The sequence below is a fragment of the Macrobrachium nipponense genome, chromosome 11 (genome assembly GCF_015104395.2).
Source record: "Macrobrachium nipponense isolate FS-2020 chromosome 11, ASM1510439v2, whole genome shotgun sequence".
Taxonomy (NCBI): Eukaryota; Metazoa; Arthropoda; class Malacostraca; order Decapoda; family Palaemonidae; genus Macrobrachium; species Macrobrachium nipponense.
The window spans coordinates 92,097,232-92,119,731 of NC_061087.1; the positions used below are offsets into that span (position 1 = coordinate 92,097,232).

General features: G+C 50.9%; 1 protein-coding gene across 1 annotated transcript in view; it reads right to left on the reverse strand.

Annotated features, from left to right (window-relative positions):
* Positions 1 to 20,915, reverse strand: part of LOC135207226 (DNA (cytosine-5)-methyltransferase PliMCI-like) — a 164,475-nt gene extending 143,560 nt beyond the window's left edge. The window contains exon 1 of the mRNA XM_064238858.1: positions 20,721 to 20,915. Coding sequence (XP_064094928.1) covers positions 20,721 to 20,773 — 53 coding nt within the window. The 5' untranslated portion in view covers positions 20,774 to 20,915. The remainder of the gene's footprint in view (positions 1 to 20,720) is intronic.
* Between the last annotated feature and the right edge of the window lie 1,585 nt (positions 20,916 to 22,500).

The following is a 22,500-nucleotide window of genomic DNA, read 5'->3' on the forward strand; positions in this document are numbered from 1 at the left end:
AGTATCGCGTTCCGAATACTCCTGGCGCCTGGGAGGAGTATCGTGATCAGAATACTCCTGGATCCTAGAAGACGTATCGCCCTTGGAAAGTTTTCTTGTTGGAAAGTTCCGAGCATCTGAAAGGCGATCCTCGCCTGGAAAGTTCGTACGTCTGGAAGGTTATTTGAATCTGGAATCTTCCGCCTTCTGGAAGGTTCCGCTTGTGCGGAAGGTTTTTGTGTGCGGAAGGTTCCGATCTCTTGTAACATTTGTTCTTGCTTAGAATTCGACAATACTTCCATTTTCGACATAGCCCTCCCTTTCTTCTGAATGAGAAGGACTTCCATTTCCGATGAAGATCCTGGTTCATCGTGCTTCAGGCGCTTTGCGCCTATATTCAGGCCCTTCAGGTGCTTTGCGCCTCGTTTCAGACGCTTTGCGCCTTGTTTTCAGACGCTTTAGGCGCATTGAGCCTCGTTACCGGAGCTTCATGCCAAGGAGCTAGAAGCTTAAAGTTATATATATGTGTGTAATCACTAAACGAGATCCATATAATTCATTCGATCAACAAATATTCTTTAATATCTAATTCGATCTTCTCAGAATAGATATATTTTCATATACATGTACCGATGAGGAATTTATTGAAATAACTATTTCAAACCCCCATGGGATAGAGCCCCCCCCGTCCAACTGTACGGGGGGACGAACCCGGATAGGGCAATGCCTCTACCGCAACCTTTCTCCGTCTCTTCTGAGGTTCCGATAGCCAGACGAGATTATCTTGCATCTTCATTTAATCTACGCCGTTGAATGTTTTACTCCTTATTCGTCAAGACGATAATAAAAAGGGAAAAGGGGAACACATTGAATTAGGATAGCCTTTCCAATGCTATCCCTGGCAGTCTGGGACGTTCTACAGAAACCTGCCGAGGGGACGCCTGAACGGTGGGGGTTCTCCATAACCTCCGTACGGCTTTCGACATTCCTTCTCCTCCGGGCCAGGAGCTTGGAAGAGGTCTAGCCTGGGAGCGAGACAGAGCGATCAGACGCACCCTCTAATGCAATGGGGAACACTATAATCACTTCTTACCTTATAATAGCTCGTATCTTGAGCTACATTCCTTTATCTTCAAATTGCAAATGAATTTGTAGTTTCTGTGAAGTAAGAAGGTGATGAGGAAACAACACTACTAGTACTGTTCAATATTCTAACTGCTTGTCAGAACGAGGGCTATTAAAGCTTCTAAAGAAAGCATATCTAGTTCTATGTTTTCTGACTTCCTCAAATAGGAAGTTACCTTATTTTCCTCAATCAAATTCTAACATTTATTACACTTCATCATGAATAAATATTTATATTTCACCCTTTCTTGCAAACTATGTAATTGTCTACCGAAAACTTCGGTAGTTACACATACTCTATTCTTCGAAAATTTCGAAGTTAATTCATTAAAAGTTATTAAAAAGTTATTAAAAAGTTATTAAAAACGTATGCCAAACCACCGATCCAGTACTTCCCTGTAAAAGTCGGCCCAGAGATCGATGGCGATGAAACAACGAAAATCAAATCAGGAGGGAAAGCAAACATATGTTTACCTTCCCAGCAACAGAGAGAATCTGATTAGAAAACGGGAATAGTTCCTAGTCCTGCACCAGCGGCAGGCAGGTAGATCACCTGACCTACCTGTAGCGTGTGCCGCGAAATTCGAATTTCTGTCGGGGACGACGGAGTCGATAGCTATGTATATATCTGACAGGTAAGTTGAATGTATGAAACTCAAGATTCTAAACCTGTGCTTACAAATGACTGAAAACGCTAACCGCCATTTCATTGCTGTCCGTTGTGCAATGAAAGCGGGGCGTTCTTCAGTAATGAAACACAGGGGAGAGCCGCTTTGAAGAACTGCTTCTCATGGGCTGAACGTTTGGAAGTAGAACTGGCAGGTGTGGGAGTAGGCGATGTCTTTCAATACATCTGCTAATCCGGGGTGAACAATGAACATTGTACACCTCCGAATACAAGATATTTGAGGACAAACTCAGATTCCGCAAAATCATTCGCATTATCGGGATAACGATGCAGCAAGAGACTATTACAAAATTCTGTTTTACCGTGCGGTAAACAGAAAGATGAGAGTCGAATAGATATCTCTGTTTAAAATTCTCGCAATACCGAAGACGATGAATACTAGCGTTTCTCAGCAGTAGATGGTCATTCATGTATGCGAGAATCCCCGTTAATCAGAGACTTAAGTCCGTGATTGTTGGGCAGAGATACGGTTGTTATTCAATCAAAGCGGTGAGAAAGACATAAACAACCGTCTATCTCAAAGCGGCAGCTGATACTGAAATGCCTCGGGCAATTCAATACGCAGTAGCTGTCGCTGACTCGTCATCCTGAGTTTGCCAAGTAATCCTTTTCCACGAAGGAATGCGTTCGGCTAGAACCACCGAGCATAAAAAGATATGCTCGAGCAATTATATTTAAGCGAAACGAAACGAATTTCGGTAAATATAAAAGCTTAAATGGTGTTGTTGTGACAACACCATAAGTATATAAAATTGAAACTGGAAACTTCCTGGGAGGTTGCAGGCAACCCGGGTTGCAGTTCAATTAGAATACTTTTCGTCTAAGTCGCAATCCGTAGAATAACCAGGATATGCGCCTACCCCTCGACCATTCAACTGCTTAGCAGAATCATGTTCGCGAGGTTAATATACGTAGTATATTTGTAGGATTCTGAACAACGATCTCCATCCTAAATTCTTTCCTTCAAGAAAAGAAACAAATAAGGATTGGAGATCGACCACCTTCGTTCTCTATTAAAGAGAGTGAAGGAGAAGTCTTCCTCGAAGGAAAGCTTCAATGGTGAACAGAATACTAAGACGATAGTTCCAGCCAAACTGGATATTCCCGTCCGTTCTTCTCTATTCCAGGTTGGTCGCCTACTGTGAGATAGTCTTCTTTCAGCAGCAGTCTTCTTCCTAATGCTAGAAATTCCAGGAATTCGAGCATAGGCGAGGTTCCCGATTATCGTGTAACATATCGGGGATTCTCGTCTCGCTCACTTTGGACCGTGGTCTCGCCTAAATGTTTGGAGATCGTAAGAAACTCTAACACTCTGAATGCGCTAGAAATTCCGTAGAATTCTAAGCAGTCTGCGAAACCCCCACCGAATTCGTCAAACGATATCGGCTGGTGGTCCTCTCGATTCCCGTAGAAATCGAGAATGGGGCAGGATCCCTCCTCAACGACCGGGGCTTACGTCAGGTAGGACCCGAAGGTCCCCCCTGGTAGCGCAGTCCCCAACGTGGGATCCTACAGAGAAATCTCTGTAGGATCCTTCCCCTTTCCCTCGTAGCCGTAAGGAGAGAGGGAATGGGGGAGGAATTGGATACTCGCTCGCCTTCCCAGTGGAACTAGCAGTTGGAGAAGAGTAGGAGCAGCCATCGCCTTGCGGCGATGGCCTCTCAGAGTCTGGGAAAACGTATCGTCAGGAGAAAACGTTTTCCCCGAGGAGGGTTACGAACTCTCACTGTAGGTAAGGGTCTGCCGCCACTGTGAACGTCGTCTGGGTGGGGCTGATCGACACCTGACAGGAGAGAGCCGATACCGTCCTCCGACTCATTCCAGTCCTCGTCGAGGTCGAAACCTCTCAGGAGGACCGAAGAGTATTTAAATACGGTGTCCGCCAAGACACGTAGAAACGCCGCTGTCGCAGTAGAGAAGGTGGAAGTAGCTTGATCGACCGGACCAGAACTGAGAGAGCCTTCTTGTCCGGAGACGAGAGACTCTGGTTCAAGACAGAATCGGCAAGCTCCGATCGCGGCATACCCACCGTCTTTTGGTTTGGGTTCCCTCTCGGGGCCCCAAAACGACTCGAGCAGAGACATGGGCTCTGCTGTGGGAGCGGCGATCCTTCCCCCCGGTCCGTTGTGCTGACGAATCAGTGCAATAACCTGGGTAAAGTAGTTCTCTGAATCTCGGAAGTTACAGCGTCTTGAGGAGTAGGACCGTCCAGTCCCTCCAACAAGAGCAGCTCCCAGGACCCCTCCTCCTTCGAAGAAGGACCAGCAACAGATCCCTGACGGTTGCCTCCAATCACTTGCGCGTACGTCCTGGTTGGTCCTAAGACCAACCTGGCACGTGCGGCGTCGTGACGGGATCGTGAGCGGCGCATCTCTCACGATCACGTCCTATATACCTCGCTCTTTCCTGGCGTATGCCGAGGAAGTTGAAGGTATCGGAGAGACAGAACTGACGCTACCCCTCTCCCCCTGACGGTCGCCTCCAATCACTTGCGCGTACGTCCTGGTTGGTCCTAAGACCATACGTGGCACGTGCGGCGTCGTGACGGGATCGTGAGCGGCGCACCTCTCACGATCACTCCTAGCTACCTCGCTCTTCCCGGTGTAGCCCGAGGAAGTTGAAGGTAGTGGAGAGACAGACCTGACGCTACCCCCCCCGCTCGCTGGCAGGACCAGCGTACGTGGGGGGCTGCAGCCGATCACCAACCCGCGGTGGGATCGATCTGCAGGCCTGGCCGTGCCGCTCACCTGTGGCGAGCGGCTCGACTGAGCACGTCGACCCCGGTCCCGTGCGTCAGACGAGCTGCTGCTGGTCACCGTATCCGCCCGGTCCTCCCTGTGGGAGCGGCGTCAGGTGACCTGCAGAGCTCGCTTTCGCCGTGAGACCGGTGAGCGTACCTCGCGGCACGTCAAACCGCTGGTACCAGCCGAGGCTGGTACGTCGGTCGAGGGGACCTGGGGGACCTCTTCCCAGCCTCAACGTGGCCGGTCAGAGACCGTCACGTCCACCCGAGGTACCGGCTGGTCGCTGCGAGAGCGGGCCGCTGGCCTGGCGAGAGTCACCTGAGCGGCTCTCGACAGTCTTCTGCTCCGTGCCTCGGTCATGACGCTGAGCGAACTCAGGCGTCTTAACTTTGGCTGCACGGTCACCCAGAGGAGATCGTACACTCGGAACTTCTCGCGGACGAGAAACCGAGCCGGTACCTGGCTTAGCAGCAGAGCTGCCAAGACCAGGCGAGGGTGTACCCGCGGTAGCCCAGCACACCCTTGGTCCCCGTCTTCTTCTTCTTCTCAGAAGGGGAGACGGGCCCCGTTCCCGAAGGAACAGGAGGACCAGCAGAAGAACCCCCCCCGTCACAACCGGAATGTGACGAGCCCTTTCGAAGTTCCCGAAGGAGTCCTTCTTAGGGGTAATAACAAAACCCGGTTACCAGCTGGTCGCTGCGAGAGCGGCCGCTGGCCTGGCGAGAGTCACCTGAGCTGGTTCTCGCCAGCCTTCTGCTCCGTGCCGTGGTCTTGGCGCCGAGCGAACTCTGGCGCCGAAACTTTGGCTGCACGGTCTCCCGAGGGAGAGCGTACACTCGGGATCTCCCGCGAACGAGAGACCGAGCCGGAACCTGGCGTAGCGGCATCGCCGCTAGCACCAGGCGAGGAAGTACCAGAGCTAACCGATACTCCCTCTGGTCCCCGTCTATCTCTTCCTTACGGAAGGGGAGACGGGCCCCGCTCCCGAAGGAGCAGGAGGACCAGCAGAAGGACCCCCCGTCCCACCGAGGTGGGACGGGCCCTTAGAAGTTCCCGAAGGAGACTTCTTAGGGGGGGGAGGCAGCCTTCTTCTTCTTCGGCTTATGGGCCTTAGAAGTCGAAGGGGAAGAGGCAGCAACAGACGAAGACGAAGATGACACCTTCCTCTTCTTCGTCAGCTCACGCAGGACAGTCGTCAGGTCCTCCATCCAGGCCGGAGTCGGGCCTATTGCCGAAGCAACACGGCCCAACTGCACCTGTCCGGAAGGACCTGGGACTGGGGAAGACACACCATGGGCAGGACCAGCATGGACAGGCGCAGGAACCAGGAGCTACAGGAACAGCAACCAGCACTCAGGAGCGGCAGGAACAGCGGCAGCGGTAAAACACAGAAGGGACAGCCAGCCAGTAGCGGGAACCAACCCATCAGCGACAGGTACGGCAGGCCCAGCCATCGCCTCGTAGAATCATCGGCAGCCAGCGTGGTACTGGCGGCCGGTCCAGGGGCGAGCTGCTGGAACAGCGGAAGTCTGGGGCAGGCAACACGAGAAAAACACAGGCGGCGGCGGCATAACCCCTCCTCGGTACGGCGGCGACCGGCCCTAGAAAGCGGCAGACGCGTCACCGACACAGCATGGGGAGTGTAGACCAGCGGGGGGAAGCAGCATAAGCGGCCGTGAAGGTTGTAGTGGAGACCACTCCAAGGTCACCGCCCCAGACCTCGCTAGACTCTGCAGCAGATCGTGGATGCTAGGCACGCCCTGCAGCCGCAGTGGTCCATACCTGTCCAAGGTCGTCTCCCACGGCTGTAGCACCTGCGGTAGCACAGACAGATTAGTAAGAGGGGTTCCCTCACGCACGGGGGGGGAGACATGCCCCACCCCGAACGGAAGGACCCCACAAAAACAAAATACGAGGAAGCTGAGCGGGGGGGCAGGAAAGAAGACGAAGAATCGGATACCAAGGGAGTCGCGGGAGAGCTTTCCGACGACTTCCTGGCAGACCTTCGCTTCCCCTACACCCCCTGCACAGCAGTGAAAAGTAATATGAAAATGAAACAGAATACTGCACTTGCGATTCACTTCATAGAACTTAAAAGAGGGAAAAATCATTCCCGGTAAGAGCGGAAACTTGATCCATAATAATATGATGCTATCATAAATATATATGAAAATGAACAATACTGCACTTGCTATTTTCACTTTCACAGCAATAAATCGTAAGGATTAATTCCCGGGTAAGAGCGGAAATTGATCCAAAATTAAATTTGATGCAATTAATAAATGAAAATGAAAAGAAAACTGCATTGCGAATCCACTTTCATTGCATTCTATTCATACAAAATAAGAGGCTCTTGCCGAGCGCAATCAAGCATCTCGGCAACGAACGCACAGGGCAAAAATATAATGAAAAACGAGTACTTACATCTTTCAATTACACACTTTCGCCCAAAATACATGACTCGGCGCGAGTGCGCCCGCCCTCGGCACCGAGACATAATTCAAGGGTTCAATACATGAAAAGAGCGGAAATCGCCGTCTCTACGGCGATAGCTCCATGTTGATTCATAATTAAGTAATGAAAATGAAAACAGTGTACTTACAGTTTCATTTTCAAGTCAAACCAAACCATTAGTAGAAAACACAATATAAACAAAGCATACGACGATGAAGCGGGCAGAGAGCGATGACGAACACGTCCTTCACACCGCGGCCGAAAGCCAAAAGTGATTCTTCACCTCTCGGGCGCGCGCGCGCTGCACGATCGGTACAAGCAGTTAACTACCGTTCTCCCCTTGTTCGAAGCTTACGACCGTCCCAGCTGCCGCTAGTTACCTTCCTATTGTTAAAGGACCGAGGGTTTGTATTACGTATCGGAACAAATGATTGTACTTACAATTCAGTTTCACTAGATAAATAGAAAAAGAAAAACACAACCATGCGAAAGCAACGACGATGAAGCGGGCAGAGAGCCAGCAGGCCGAAAGCAAAAGTGATTTGTTTACCTCCCAGTCGCGCGCGCGCGCCTGTCGGACAAGCAGTTAACTACCGAACCCCTTGTTCGAAAGCTTACGACCTATCCAGCTGCCGCTAGTACCTTCCTATTGTAAAAGGACCGAAGGTTTGTATGCCGTGTCGGAACAAATAAGGATTGGAGATCGACCACCTTCGGTCTCTATCAAAGAGTGAAGAAGTCTTCCTCGAAGGAAAGCTTCAATGGTGAACAGAATACTAAGACGATAGTTCAAGCCAAACTGGATATTCCCGTCCGTTCTTCTCTATTCCAGGTTGGTCGCCTACTGTGAGATAGTCTTCTTTCAGCAGCAGTCTTCTTCCTAATGCTAGAAATTCCAGGAATTCGAGCATAGGCGAGGTTCCCGATTATCGTGTAACATATCGGGGATTCTCGTCTCGCTCACTTTGGACCGTGGTCTCGCCTAAGTGTTTGGAGATCGTAAGAAACTCTAACACTCTGAATGCGCTAGAAATTCCGTAGAATTCTAGGCAGTCTGCGAAACCCCCACCGAATTCGTCAAACGATATCGGCTGGTGGTCCTCTCGATTCCCGTAGGAAACGAGAATGGGGCAGGATCCCTCCTCAACGACCGGGGCTTACGTCAGGTAGACCCGAAGGTCCCCCTGGTAGCGCAGTCCCAACGTGGGATCCTGCAGAGAAATCTCTGTAGGACTCCTTCCCCTTTCCCTCGTAGCCGTAAGGAGAGAGGGAATGGGGGGAGGAATTGGATACTCGCTCGCCTTCCCAGTGGAAACTAGCAGTTGGAGAAGAGTAGGAGCAGCCATCGCCTTGCGGCGATGGTCTCTCAGAGTCTGGGAAAACGTATCGTCAGGAGAAAACAGTTTGCCCGAGAGGGTTACGAACTCCTCACTGTAGGTAAGGGTCTGCCGCCACTGTGAACATCGTCTGGGTGGGGCTGATCGACACCTGACAGGAGAGAGCCGATACCGTCCTCCGACTCATTCCAGTCCTCGTCGAGGTCGAAACCTCTCAGGAGGACCGAAGGAGTATTTAATACGGTGTCCGAAGACACGTAGAAACGCCGCTGTCGCAGTAGAGGAGGTGGAAGTAGCTTGATCGACCGGCCAGAACTGAGAGAGCCTTCTTGTCCGGAGACGAGAGACTCTGGTTCAAGACAGAATCGGCAAGCTCCGATCGCGGCAAACCCACCGTCGGTTTGGGTTCCCTCTCGGGCCCCAAAACGACTCGAGCAGAGACATGGGCTCTGCTGGTGGGAGCGGCGATCCTTCCCCCCCCAGGTCGTTGTGCTGACGAATCAGTGCAATAACCTGGGTAAAGTTACTCTGAATCTCGGAAGTTACAGCGTCTTGAGGAGTAGGACCGTCCAGTCCCTCCAACAAGAGCAGCTCCCAGGACCCTCCTCCTTCAGAAGAAGGACCAGCAACAGATCCCTGACGGTTGCCTCCAATCACTTGCGCGTACGTCCTGGTTGGTCCTAAGACCAACCTGGCACGTGCGGCGTCGTGACGGGATCGTGAGCGGCGCATCTCTCACGATCACTCCTATATACTTTGTGCTCTTCCTGGCGTATGCCGAGGAAGTTGAAGGTATCGGAGAGACAGAACTGACGCTACCCCCTCCCCCCCTGACGGTCGCCTCCAATCACTTGCGCGTACGTCCTGGTTGGTCCTAAGACCATACGTGGCACGTGCGGCGGCGTGACGGGATCGTGAGTGGCGCACCTCTCACGATCACTCCTAGCTACCTCGCTCTTCCCAGTGTAGCCCGAGGAAGTAGAAGGTAGTGGAGAGACAGATCTGACGCTCCCCCCCCGCTCGCTGGCAGGACCAGCGTACGTGGGGGCTGCAGCCGATCACCAACCCGCGTGGGGATCGATCTGCAGGCCTGGCCGTGCCGCTCACCTGTGGCGAGCGGCTCGACTGAGCACGTCGACCCCGGTCCCGTGCGTCAGACGAGCTGCTGCTGGTCACCGTATCCGCCCGGTCCCTGTGGGAGCGGCGGTCAGGTGACCTGCAGAGCTCGCTTTCGCCGTGAGACCGGTGAGCGTCCTCGCAGCACGTCAAACCGCTGGTACCAGCCGAGGCTGGTACCGTCGGTCGAGGGGACCTGGGGGGACCTCTTCCCAGCCTCAACCCGTGGCCGGTCAGAGACCGTCACGTCCACCCGAGGTACCGGCTGGTCGCTGCGAGAGCGGCCGCTGGCCTGGCGAGAGTCACCTGAGCGGCTCTCGACAGTCTTCTGCTCCGTGCCTCGGTCATGACGCTGAGCGAACTCAGCGTCTTAACTTTGGCTGCACGGTCACCCGAAGGAGATCGTACACTCGGAACTTCTCGCGGACGAGAACCGAGCCGGTACCTGGCTTAGCAGCAGAGCTGCCAAGACCAGGCGAGGGTGTACCAGCGTAGCCAGCACACCCTTGGTCCCCATCTTCTTCTTCTTCTCAGAAGGGGAGAGGGCCCCGTTCCCCGCCCGAAGGAACAGAAGGACCAGCAGAAGAACCCCCCCGTCACACCGGAGTGTGACGAGCCCTTCGAAGTTCCCGAAGGAGTCTTCTTAGGAGGAATAACAAAACCCGGTTACCAGCTGGTCGCTGCGAGAGCGGCCGCTGGCCTGGCGAGAGTCACCTGAGCGGTTCTCGCCAGCCTTCTGCTCCGTGCCGTGGTCTTGGCGCCGAGCGACTCTGCGCCGAAACTTTGGCTGCACGGTCTCCCGAGGGAGAGCGTACACTCGGGATCTCCCGCGAACGAGAGACCGAGCCGGAAACCTGGCGTAGCGGCATCGCCGCTAGCACCAGGCGAGGAAGTACCAGAGCTAACCGATACTCCTCTGGTCCCCGTCTATCTCTTCCTTACGGAAAGGGGAGATGGGGCCCCCGCTCCCGAAGGAGCAGGAGGACCAGCAGAAGGACCCCCCGTCCCACCGAGGTGGGACGGGGCCCTTAGAAGTTCCCGAAGGAGACTTCTTAGGGGGGGGAGGGCAGCCTTCTTCTTCTTCGGCTTATGGGCCTTAGAAGTCGAAGGGGAAGAGGCAGCAACAGACGAAGACGAAGATGACACCTTCCTCTTCTTCGTCAGCTCACGCAGGACAGTCGTCAGGTCCTCCATCCAGGCCGGAGTCGGGCCTATTGCCGAAGGAACACGCCCGACTGCACCTGTCCGGAAGGACCTGGGACTGGGGAAGACACACCATGGGCAGGACCAGCATGGACAGGCGCAGGAACCAGGAGTGACAGGAACAGCAACCAGCTCAGGAGCGGCAGAACAGCGGCAGCGGTAAACACAGAAGGACAGCCAAGCCAGTAGCGGGAACCACATCAGCGACAGGTACGGCAGGCCCAGCCATCGCCTCGTAGAATCATCGGCAGCCCACCGCGTGGTACTGGCGGCCGGTCCAGGGGCGAGCTGCTGGAACAGCGGAAGTCTGGGGCAGGCAACACGAAGAAAACACAGGCGGCGGCGGCATACCCCTCCTCGGTACGGCGGCGACCGGCCCTAGAAGCGGCAGACGGCGTCACCGACACAGCATGGGGAGTGTAGGGAACCAGCGGGGGAAGCAGCATAAGCGGCCGTGAAGGTTGTAGTGAGGGACCACTCCAAGGTCACCACGCCCCCAGACCTCGCTAGACCGATGCAGCAGATCGTGGATGCTAGCACGCCCTGCAGCCGCATTGTACCCATACCTGTCCAAGGTCGTCTCCCACAGATGTAGCACCTGCGGTAGCACAGACAGATTAGTAAGAGGGGTTCCCTCACGCATGGGGGGGGGGGGGGGAGACATGCCCCACCCCGAACAGGAACGGAAGACCCCAAAAACAAAATACGAGGAAGCTGAGCGGGGGGTGCAGGAAAGAAGACGAAGAATCGGATACCAAGGGAGTCGCGGGAGAGCTTTCCGACGACTTCCTGGCAGACCTTCGCTTCCCCTACCCCCGCGACAGCAGTGAAAAGTAATATGAAAATGAAACAGAATACTGCACTTGCGATTCACTTCATAGAACTTAAAGAGGGAAAAATCAATTCCCGGTAAGAGCGGAAACTTGATCCATAATAATATGATGCTAACATAAATATATATGAAAATGAACAATACTGCACTTGCTATTTTCACTTTCACAGCAATAAATCGTTTTCATTGCATTCTATTCATACAAAATAAGAGGCTCTTGCCGAGCGCAATCAAGCTCTCGGCAACGAACGCACAGGGCAAAAATATAATGAAAAAGAGTACTTACATCTTTCAATTACACTCTTTCGCCCAAAATACATGACTCGGCGCGAGTGCGCCCGCCCTCGGCACCGAGACACAATTCAAGGGTTCAATTCATGAAAAGAGCGGAAATCGCCGTCTCTACGGCGATAGCTCCATGTTGATTCATAATTAAGTAATGAAAATGAAAAGTGTATTTACAGTTTCATTTTCAAGTCAAACAACCATTAGTAGAAAACCCAATATAAACAAAGCATACGACGATGAAGCGGGCAGAGAGCGATGACGAACACGTCCTTCACACCCGCGGCCGAAAGCAAAAGTGATTCTTCACCTCTCGGGCGCGCGGCGCGCGCACGATCGGACAAGCAGTTACTACCGTTCTCCCCTTGTTCGAAGCTTACGACCGTCCCAGCTGCCGCTAGTTACCTTCCTATTGTTAAAGGACCGAGGGTTTGTATTACGTATCGGAACAATGTACTTTTTCGGAGGGTGGCTAGCGTTGATTGTAGGTGGCCTGCTTGGCCTGCTGTGATATTTTACCCTATATCCAAAAAGTAAATAATAAAGATATATATGAGCATTACGATTATACCAATTACATGAAGAGCTGATAATCTGCATGAATAACTGGTAAACTGTTCTGCAAGAAAGTTGAGTAAAGCAATTATTTACAATAGGTACAAAAGTCAAGATGTCGTGACGTCATAATACAGGACTTAAAAGAACGTTCTAATTCCAAAAAATAATGACTTAAATTTGAGTCAGAATTGAGTTATTTTTTCAATAATGAATATTTTCAAATTAATCATCATAAATAGCTATGTAAAATATTGATGTTTTACTATTTATTTTAAAAATTATCCAAGTGCACTCTTCGTCGTCGTCTTCTACAAAATGACAATTTGTCGAAAATTGCATTTTTCCTAACTATACAAACCTGAGGTCCTTTAACAATAGGAAGTAGCTAGCGGCAGCTGGAACGGTCGTAAGCTTCGAACAAGGGGAGAACGGTAGTTAACTGCTTGTCCGACAGTCGCGCGCCGCGCGACTGGGAGGTAAACAAATCACTTTTGCTTTTGGCCCATGCAAAATACGCAGAGTGAGGGGTGGCATGAGGAGGGACTATATGTAAAGACCTCAGGTTTGTATAGTTAGGAAAAATGCAATTTTCGACAAATTGTCATTTGTTCCGATAACGTAATACAAACCATCGGTCCTTTAACAATAGGAAGACTCACTTCTTGGTGGGAGGAATCTGAGTCTTTTGATGAACAGACTGGTGTTCGTCCATCCCTGGAATGCCTCCCTGGTCGTAAGAGCGAGGGAGGGATCCAAGCCTCTGTCCGATTGATCGGGGTGTGCACCGCAGGATCAATGGTCAGACCTCTGGGCCGAGTACTAAGAGAGAGGCAAGCGTATCTCTTCGTACCAGCAAGCCAAGAACTTGATCCTGTTTGCAAGAGGCAACATAAAGTATGGGTTGTCTCAAGCTGGCATCCACTTCCTCCCCCTTGTTGGAGGAAGTGGTGGATATACGCTCCTATCCCTAGTGAAAGGGATAGGATGGGGCTCTGTTGAGTAGCTCACCTGCATCTTGTCCTTATCCAGCAGGGTGACGACCGTGTCCCTCTAACCACAGGTAGAGGGGAAGAAAAAGATGGGAAGAGGAGCCAGTCACACTCTCATTCACCATCCATTCTTACGGTCACACCAGGACTCGATGCTGTTCAGCCTGCGAGGGTCTGGGTTCGCATACACAACGTGTTGAGCAGCCACCACGGGTCCCAGGAAAAAGCTCCAAGGACCTGTGGGCAATATCCCGAAGGTAGAAGGAAGGGCATGTGGTATGGTTGGACCAGACCCCTGCCTTCAGTACTGCGCCAAGGAGAAGTTCTTGTGGACAAGGCAGCATCTCCTTCGCATCGAAGGCGGTGAAGTCCATTAGGGAGGGGATTGTGAACGACTCGAACCATCGTCAGGGAACCGAAGGGTTCTGAGTCTTCGCTACGAAGTTCGGTACGAAATCGAGCGTCACGGATCCCCATCCCCTGGGTGCCTGACTTCGCAGGAGAAGTCATGCAGTTCCTCAGAGGAAAAGAAGGAAATAGTCGCATGACCTATCCCTCTTCTCTACTTCGGTGATGTCCAGTACCCAACTGGTCTGTCCGTTAGCAACGAAGTCTCTCGCATCCTCCTATCCCATGCAGCGAAGTTCTCGGTAGGGGATAGGACACCGACACTCCATGGTGGGTGTCAATGGTATGGGTACTGTGACAAGCTATTAAAACGAAGTAATGGTTGCTGTGTAACAACCGAACTAAGTCAACAGCGTAATTCGTAACTGACTCGCGCTCTGACAGCTGCCGACCGACTGCGTTCGGTAGGAGGCAAGTTGTCAAAGCATCCGAGTAAGTCACGTGACCTTCGCCTTTAAAGGGTTATGCCGAGAGACCAAACCAATGATGTATTTGTTTGTCACCATTGCCGGACAGCGAGGTGATGATTCTCTTAGGCATGTACCCAACAGGCCAAAGTCAATTGCCTTCTAGAGACCTAGGTCCCTGAAGGGTAAAACATCTCATGTTTGTTGAATCTCAGCTAAGGAGAAACAACACTATGTATCCGTTGAAGACGAAGGTAGATTTGAATGCAACCTACGTCTTCACATATGAATCGAGAGAAGGATCTCAAGATTCATAACCTGTGCTTACAAATGACTGAAAACGCTACCCGCTATTTCATTGCTGTCCGGTGAGAAGTCGTAGTTGCAATGAAAGCGGGGCGTTCTTCGGTAATGAAAACACAGGTGAAAGCCGCCTGAAGAACTGCTTCTCATGGGCTGAACATTTGGAGGTAGAGCTGTCAGGTCGGAGAGTAGGCGATGTCTTCTGACACATCTTGTAATTCGGGTTGAACAATGAACAATTGTACACCTACGATACGAGATATTTTGAAGACAAACTCAGATGTCTGCAAAATCATTCGCATTATCGCAAGTGCGATGCAGCGGGAGACTTGTACAGACTTCTGTTACCGTGCGGTAAACAGAAAGATGCAAGAGTCCAAGAGATATCTCTGTTGAAAATTCTCGCAATGTCGAAGGCGATGGAATTCTAGCGTCACCGCAGTAGATGGTCCTTCATTATTGCGAGAATCCCCGTTAATCAGAGACCTAAGTCCATGATTGTTAGGCAGAGATACGGTTTCGGTAGTCAATCAAGCAGGGGAGAGAGAGACATACATGACCGTGAATCTCGGAGGCCCAGCTGATACTGAGCTGCTTATATCAGGCAGTTCAATACGCAGTGGTTGAGCCTGCTGACTCGTCATCCTGAGTTGCCAGGTAATCCATTATTCCACGAAGGAATGCGTTCGGCTAGAACTACCGAGCATAAAAGATATGCTCGGGCAATTATATTTAGGCGAAACGAATTTCGGTAAATATAAAAGTTGAAATGGTGTTGTCGTGACAAAACCATAAGTATATAAAATTGAAACTGAAAACTCCTGGGAGGTTGCAGGCAACCCGGAGTTGCAGTTCAATTATAATACTTCTCGTCTAAGTCGCAATCCGTAGAATAACTAGGATATGCGCCTACCCCTCGGACAATTCAACTGCTTAGCAGAATCAGGTCGCGAGGTTAATATACGTAGTATATTTGTAGGATTCTGACAACGATCTCCATCCTAAATTCTTTCCTTCAAGAAAACAAAATAAGGATTGGAGATCGACCACCTTCGTTCTCTATCAAAGAGAGTGAGGGAGAAGTCTTCCTCGAAGGAAAGCTTCAATGGTGAACAGAATACTAAGACGATAGTTCAAGCCAAACTGGATATTCCCGTCCGATCTCCTCTATTCCAGGTTGGTCGCCTACTGTGAGATAGTTTCTTTCAGCAGCAGTCTTCTTCACAATGCTAGAAATTCCAGGAATTCGAGCATAGGCGAGGTTCCTCCCGATTATCGTGTAACATATCGGGGATTCTCGTCTCGCTCCACTTTGGACCGTGGTCTCGCGTAAGTGTTTGAAGATCGTAAAAACTCGAACACTCTGAATGCGCTAGAAATTCCGTAGAATTCTAAGCAGTCTGCGAAACCCCCACCGAATTCGTCAAACGATATCGGCTGGTGGTCCTCTCGATTCCCGTATGAAATCGAGAAATGGAGCAGGATTCCTCCTCACGACCGGGGCTTACGTCAGGTAGGACCCGAAGGTCCCCCCGGTAGCGCAGTCCCGAACGTGGGATCCTACAAAGAAATCTCTGTAGGATCCTTCCCCTTTCCCTCGTAGCACCGTAAGGAGAGAGGGAATGGGAAGGAATTGGATACTCGCTCGCCTTCCCCAGTGGAACTAGCAGTTGGAGAAGAGTAGGAGCAGCCATCGCCTTGCGGCGATGGCCTCTCAGAGTCTGGGAAAACGTATCGTCAGGAGAAAACGTTTTCCCCGCGGAGGGTTACGAACTCTCACTGTAGGTAAGGGTCTGCCGCCACTGTGAACGTCGTCTGGGTGGGGCTGATCGACACCTGACAGGAGAGCCGATACCGTCCTCCGACTCATTCCAGTCCTCGTCGAGGTCGAAACCTCTCAGGAGGACCGAAGGAGTATTTAAATACGGTGTCCGAAGACACGTAGAAAACGCCGCTGTCGCAGTAGAGGAGGTGGAAGTAGCTTGATCGACCGGCCGAACTGAGAGAGCCTTCTTGTCCCGGAGACGGGACACTGGTTCGAGACAGAATCGGCAAGCTCCGATCGCGGCAGACCCACCGTCGGTTTGGGTTCCCTCTCGGGCCCCAAAACGACTCGAGCAGAGACGTGGGCTCTGCTGGTGGGAGCGGCAATCCTTCCGCAGGGTCATTATGCTGACGAATCAGCTTAATGACTTCTGCAAATTCCTCTGTATCTCGGGAGTACCGCGTCTTGCGGAGTAGGACCGTCCGTCCAGTCCCTCAACAAGAACAGATCCCTAGATACTCCTCCTTCAGAAGGAGGAAGAGCGGCAGACCCCTGACGGTCGCCTCCAGCTAATTGCGCGTATGTCCTGGTCGGTCCTAGAACCGTGCCTGGTCCATACGGCGTCATAGCGGGGTCGCGAGCGGCGCACCTCTCGCGATCACTCATAGGTACCTCGCTCCTCCCGGCGTAGCCCGAGGAGGTTGAAGGTACAGGAGAGGCAGACCTGACGCTCCCCCCTAGCTCGCTGGCAGGACCAGCGTGCTTGGAGGGCTGCTGCTGATCGTCAACCCGCGGTGGCGATCGAGCAGCATGCCTAGCCTTGCCGCTCGCCTGAGGCGAGAGGCTTGGCTGAGAACGTCGACGCTGATCTCTAGCGTCAGGCGAGCTGTTGCTGGTTACCGTCTCCGCCCGTCCCGATGGGAGCGGCGTCAGGTGACCTGCTAGGCTCGCTGTCACGGTGAGACCCGGCGAGCGTCCTCTCGGCGCGTCGAGCCGCTGGTACAGCCGTGGCTGGTACCGACGGCCGCGGGGACCCCTTCCTCGCCTCAACCCGTTATGGAGAGGCAGACCTGACGCTCCCCCCTCTCGCTCGCTGGCAGGACCAGCGTGCGTGGAGGCTGCTGCTGATCGTCAACCCGCGCGGTGACGGTCGAGCAGCAGGTCCTAGCCTTACCGCTCGCCTGGGGCGATTGGCTCGGCTGAGAACGTCGAGACCGATCTCTAGCGTCAGGCGAGCTGCCGCTGGTCACCGTCTCCGCCCGGTCCCATCGGGAGCGGCGGACGGGTGACCTGCTAGGCTCTGTGTCGCGTCGAGACCGGCCAGCGTCCTCTCGGCGCGTCGAGTCGCTGGTACCAGCCGTGGCTGGTACCGGCGGCCGCGGGGACTCCTTCCTCGCCTCAACCCGTGGCTGATCAGCAACCGTCACGTTAGCCCGAGCAGCCAGTTGATCGCTGCGAGAGCGTCCACTGGCCTGGCGAGAGTCGTGTGCACGACTCTCGCCAGTCTTTCTGCTCCGCGCGCTTCTTGACGGCGAGCGAGCTCGGGCGTCAAAACTTTGGCTGGACGGTCTTCTTGGAAGAGCGTCCACTCGGTGCTTCTCGCGAACGAGAAGCGGCCGAGACGGAACCTGGTTTAGCGGCAGACCCGCTAGCACCAGGTGAGGACGCACCAGCCGAGGCTGGTTGCCCTCTGGTCCCCGTCGACTTCTTCTTTGCAGAAGAAGCGACGGGCCCCGTTCCCGAAGGAACAGGAGGACCAGCAGAAGAGCTCCCCAGCTCGCCTGAGCGAGCCGGGCCCTTAGAAGATCCCGAAGGAGTCTTCTTAGGGGGAAGGATGGCAACCTTCTTCTTCTTCGGCTGTTTGGCCTATTAGAAGTCGAAGGGGAAGGTTCTTCTTCGCCAGGCTCCGCAGGACAGACGTCAGGTCTTCCATCCAGGAGGGAAGCCGGGGCAGTTGCCGAAGCAACAGGGCCCGACTGCACCTGTCCGGAAAGACCTGAGACTGTGACAGCATCACCAACAGCAGGAACAACAGGAACAGGTCCAGGAACCGCAGGAACATCTGAAAGTGAATGAGCAGCAGGCACCTGATCTGAAAGGGAATGAGCGGCTGGGACAGCAACAGGTACGGCAGGCACGGGCAGGTACCACAGGAGAGACAGGCGTCCTGTCGGCAGCTACCGTCATCCTCGTCACTGGCGCAGGTCCAGGGGGGTACTCGTTGGGCAGCGGCAGTCCGGGGTCGGCAATACAAAGAACCCAGGTGGCGGTGGCACCGTCCTGATTGGCACGGCAGGAATTGGTTCTGGATTGCAGCCGTGGGTGTTACCGACATGACATGTGGTGTGTACACCAGGTGCGGTGACATCTCATATGCTGGTGTCGAGATTTGGTTGTTGTAGTGGTTTACCGTATCATGAGTGACCACTGCCGACCCCGCCAACCGCTGAATCAACCCCTGCAGTCCCCAGCGACTCTCACACCTGTCCCAGGTCGTCCTCGCTGATGGCAAACTGCGGAAGCAACAGTCGGGTTAATTAAGAGGGGCTTCCTCGCGCCTGGGGGGAGAGAACCCCACCCAGAGCGGACGGAAGACCCCGAGTACAACTGGACGTCCGTTACCAAAGGAGTCACTGGACTTCCGATGACTTCTTGTGTCCTCGTACAGCACCCACTGCGCCTCTGACACGAATGCATACACGTTCACAGGGGCTCGTTGCGGGAGCACTCTCGCACGACAACGCGTACAAACCTCGTGAGGATCTCATCTACATTCAAGGTCGTCTCCCACGGATGTAGCACCTGCGGTAACATAGATAGATTAGTAAGAGGGGTTCCCTCACGCACGGGGGGAAGACATGCCCCACCCCGAACGCAAGGAAGCCCCCAACATACAAAATACAATGAAGAAGCTGAGCGGGGGGCAGGAAGGAAGACGAAGAATCGGCTACCAACTTCCTGGCAGACCTTCGCTTCCCCCCCCCACCCCCGCACAGCAGTGAAAAGTAATATGAAAATGAACAGAATACTGCCCTTGCGATTCACTTCATAGAACTTAAAGGAGAAAAGATCAATTCCCGGGTAAGAACGGAAACTTGATCCAATAATATGATGCTATCATAAAATATATATGAAAATGAAACAGAATACTGCACTTGCGATTTTCATTTCACATAAAAATCGTAAGGATCAATTTCCCGGGTAAGAACGAAAATTGATCCAGATTAAATTCATGCAACCAATAAATGAAAATGAAAAGAATATTGCAATTGCGAATCCACTTTCATTGCATTCTATATACAAAATTAAAAGTTCGTGCCGAGCGCACTCACACTCTCGGTAACGAACGCACAGGGCAAAAATATAATGAAAAAAGTACTTACATTTTTCAATTACACCCCGCCTTTCGCCCAAATACATGACTCGGCGCGAGCGCGCCCGAGCCCTCGGACACCGAGACATAATTCAAGGGTTCATAATTAAGTAATGAAAATGAAACAGTGTACTTACAGTTTTCATTTTCAAGTCAAACAAACCATTAGTAGAAACAACAATATAAACAAAGCATACGACGAATGAAGCGGGCAGAGAGCGATGACGAACACGTCCTTCACACCCGCGCCGAAAGCAAAAGTGATTTGTTTACCTCCCAGTCGCGCGCCGCGACTGTCGGACAAGCAGTTAACTACCGCCGTTCTCCCCTTGTTCGAAGCTTACGACCGTTCCAGCTGCCGCTTAGCTACTTCCTATTGTTAAAGGACCGATGGTTTGTATTACGTATCGGAACAAACAGTTGATTTTACTCGGTGAGGAAAGTTTTCCGATTGTTGTGATGAAAGTGCCCCAGCGTCTGTGGGTACAAGTGGTGTGCAGATTTATCACAGAAAATGGTTAGTTTATTGACACAAGCGACTCCGTAAACATTGAGATGGCGTCAATCTTCTAAATATTTCGAGTTGTAGGCTATAAGTACTACCTAGCCTAGTACCTAAAAATGTTGAAAGCGTTTTGGTGAGATTTGCACTACGTTTGACACCGTTTTCACTACCCTCTGTTTAAATCTTAAAATTTGGCCTTAATTTCTAACTTTGGAGAAAATACTTACTTCGAAAGGAGAGTAGAGGTCTTAAGCTCCGTTTCTCACCACCAACAAGTCGCGACTGATGCCCATCTCCGATGTCAGGACGCGTTATAATGTACTCTTTTGGGGATTGTCCACGCTGATCGTAAATGGTCCACTCTGTACCCTACGGTTTTTTACCCTAGATATAGGCTACCTACCTAGGCTACCTTAGTACCTTATACAAACTTTACCTAGGCCTTGGCTTTTATGGCCTTGCCCCCAAACCCCTTCCAGCTTAGGATACAACGTCCAAGGCTGGGTTAGGTAAGAGTACCTATATCTGGTTGGGTCATAGGCCTATTCTCTCTGAAAATACTTTAAAAGAAAAAAAACTGGACCCTAAGGTACTCTGCATTCGCTCCTTAGCTAGGTAGTACATCTCATACAATCTTCAAAATACTTACTTTCTCCTCACACTTTCAGGTACTCCTGGTGTCTGGGAAATAACTCCCGGCATCGTAACGTCACAAAATATAAGTCCTAACTCGTAACGTCACAAAATAATTATTACAAATGAAGAAGCAAAGGCAGAAATCAACTTGACAGTAGCACAGTTAGCGAAATTTGGCGCGCACAATTGTGGGGGAAATGGGACAAGTTACATGCACGCCTAGGGTTTATTTTGGGTATGTTTTATACAGCTCAAGAATTTTCTCTGTTGACTCCTTGCAATATTTCCCGTTATGAATTTGTATAAATACTTCACCTTTTATATACAAAAATTTAGATTTTTTATAACTGTGGTTCTGCTATTTTATTTTTTATCTAGAATTATAATAGGAGACGATGCATGCATTTGAATATAAATGAAACGTAACCAAATGAAACTTTTTAACTTGCAATCTCTCTTTGTACATCTGTTTCACAGGTATTGAAATGTGCACTATGGAAAATGTGAAGGTACAAACCGCGATGCTATAGAGATCGCTCTCTGCCATGTTATTGATCTTGCCAACTGAGCTTCTACAAACAGGGTGTATCGAAATTAAAGGAGTGCATGTTCATCTTGCAGCCAACTATGGGCCATTTGTTTTCGCGGGAAGGATAGCCTAACCTTCAATGAACTACGTATTCATATAAAATCAATGAACATATCCAGTACATTCCTAACCAACAACTACGTAATTCAAATCAGTACACAAAAGCATAATTAACTCGTAACAATAGACTTATATTGTACAATGTACTCCATGGTAAGAAGGGTGTGTTCGATTATTTTGTAAAAAAAAAATCAATTTCAGTAGTAGGTACATGTTAAGCCTAAAGTACAGTAGACAAGATTATTGCCAAATTAAGGAAAGCTGGAGATTGTCCTGTAAATCAACGAGGCCAATTAATATATTTGTTTTCCAGATGGGCGGATTTATAGGTAGCCATGAAATGCAACTGGACTGCTCCTATAAGAGATAACCCTGTTATGTGTTACCTGTGTTAACAGATTTGGCCAAGCGACGCAATAAGCATCTGTTATTGATTTCAGGGATGTAATTACGGTATCATATATTGCCAAAGTAATTTTAATGATAATCCAAATGAAAGCGCCTTTATTGGTGGCGAGGCTTCATAAAATGGCCGGCAGATCTATGAATGAGAGCTACCTCGACAATTCTTCCATACAATTAAACCTTGACTTCCATAGACACTTTAAATGTCTTCTCAATCTGCCATTCATATCGAGAGCCTATACCAGCACAAGGCTGGCTTAATCTAAAACTCACAAACAATTCATCCATAAACATGTCAGAGAGCCAAAGAGATGTACTATACACTCTTGTCTGACCCATTTTATAGCCAACCATTCTTCATCTGCATACTCTAACGCATGATATATTATTTAATCAACCATAAACACTTTGAATAGCTCTCTTCAAGCTATCATTTATGTCATAACTATATTCTTAATATCATCCTAATCGACTCTTTTTGGTTTTTTCGTAAGTTTTTTTCTGGTTCTTTGTGCTTCATACAGCTAGCTTTCTTCCGTTTACCTTAAAACGTCTCCCCAAAATTTCTTAATTCACACACGCTCTTCCTTATTTAAAAAAAAAAAAAAAGTTCTTCCTCCATCAACCTTCCTGTATCTATTACTCTTTAGAGTAACTTATTATTGTTATAGTGACGGTTCATCTCCTTCCCCAACGTATTTGATTGTTTTCCTTCTTTTATCACTGTATCTCAAATAAT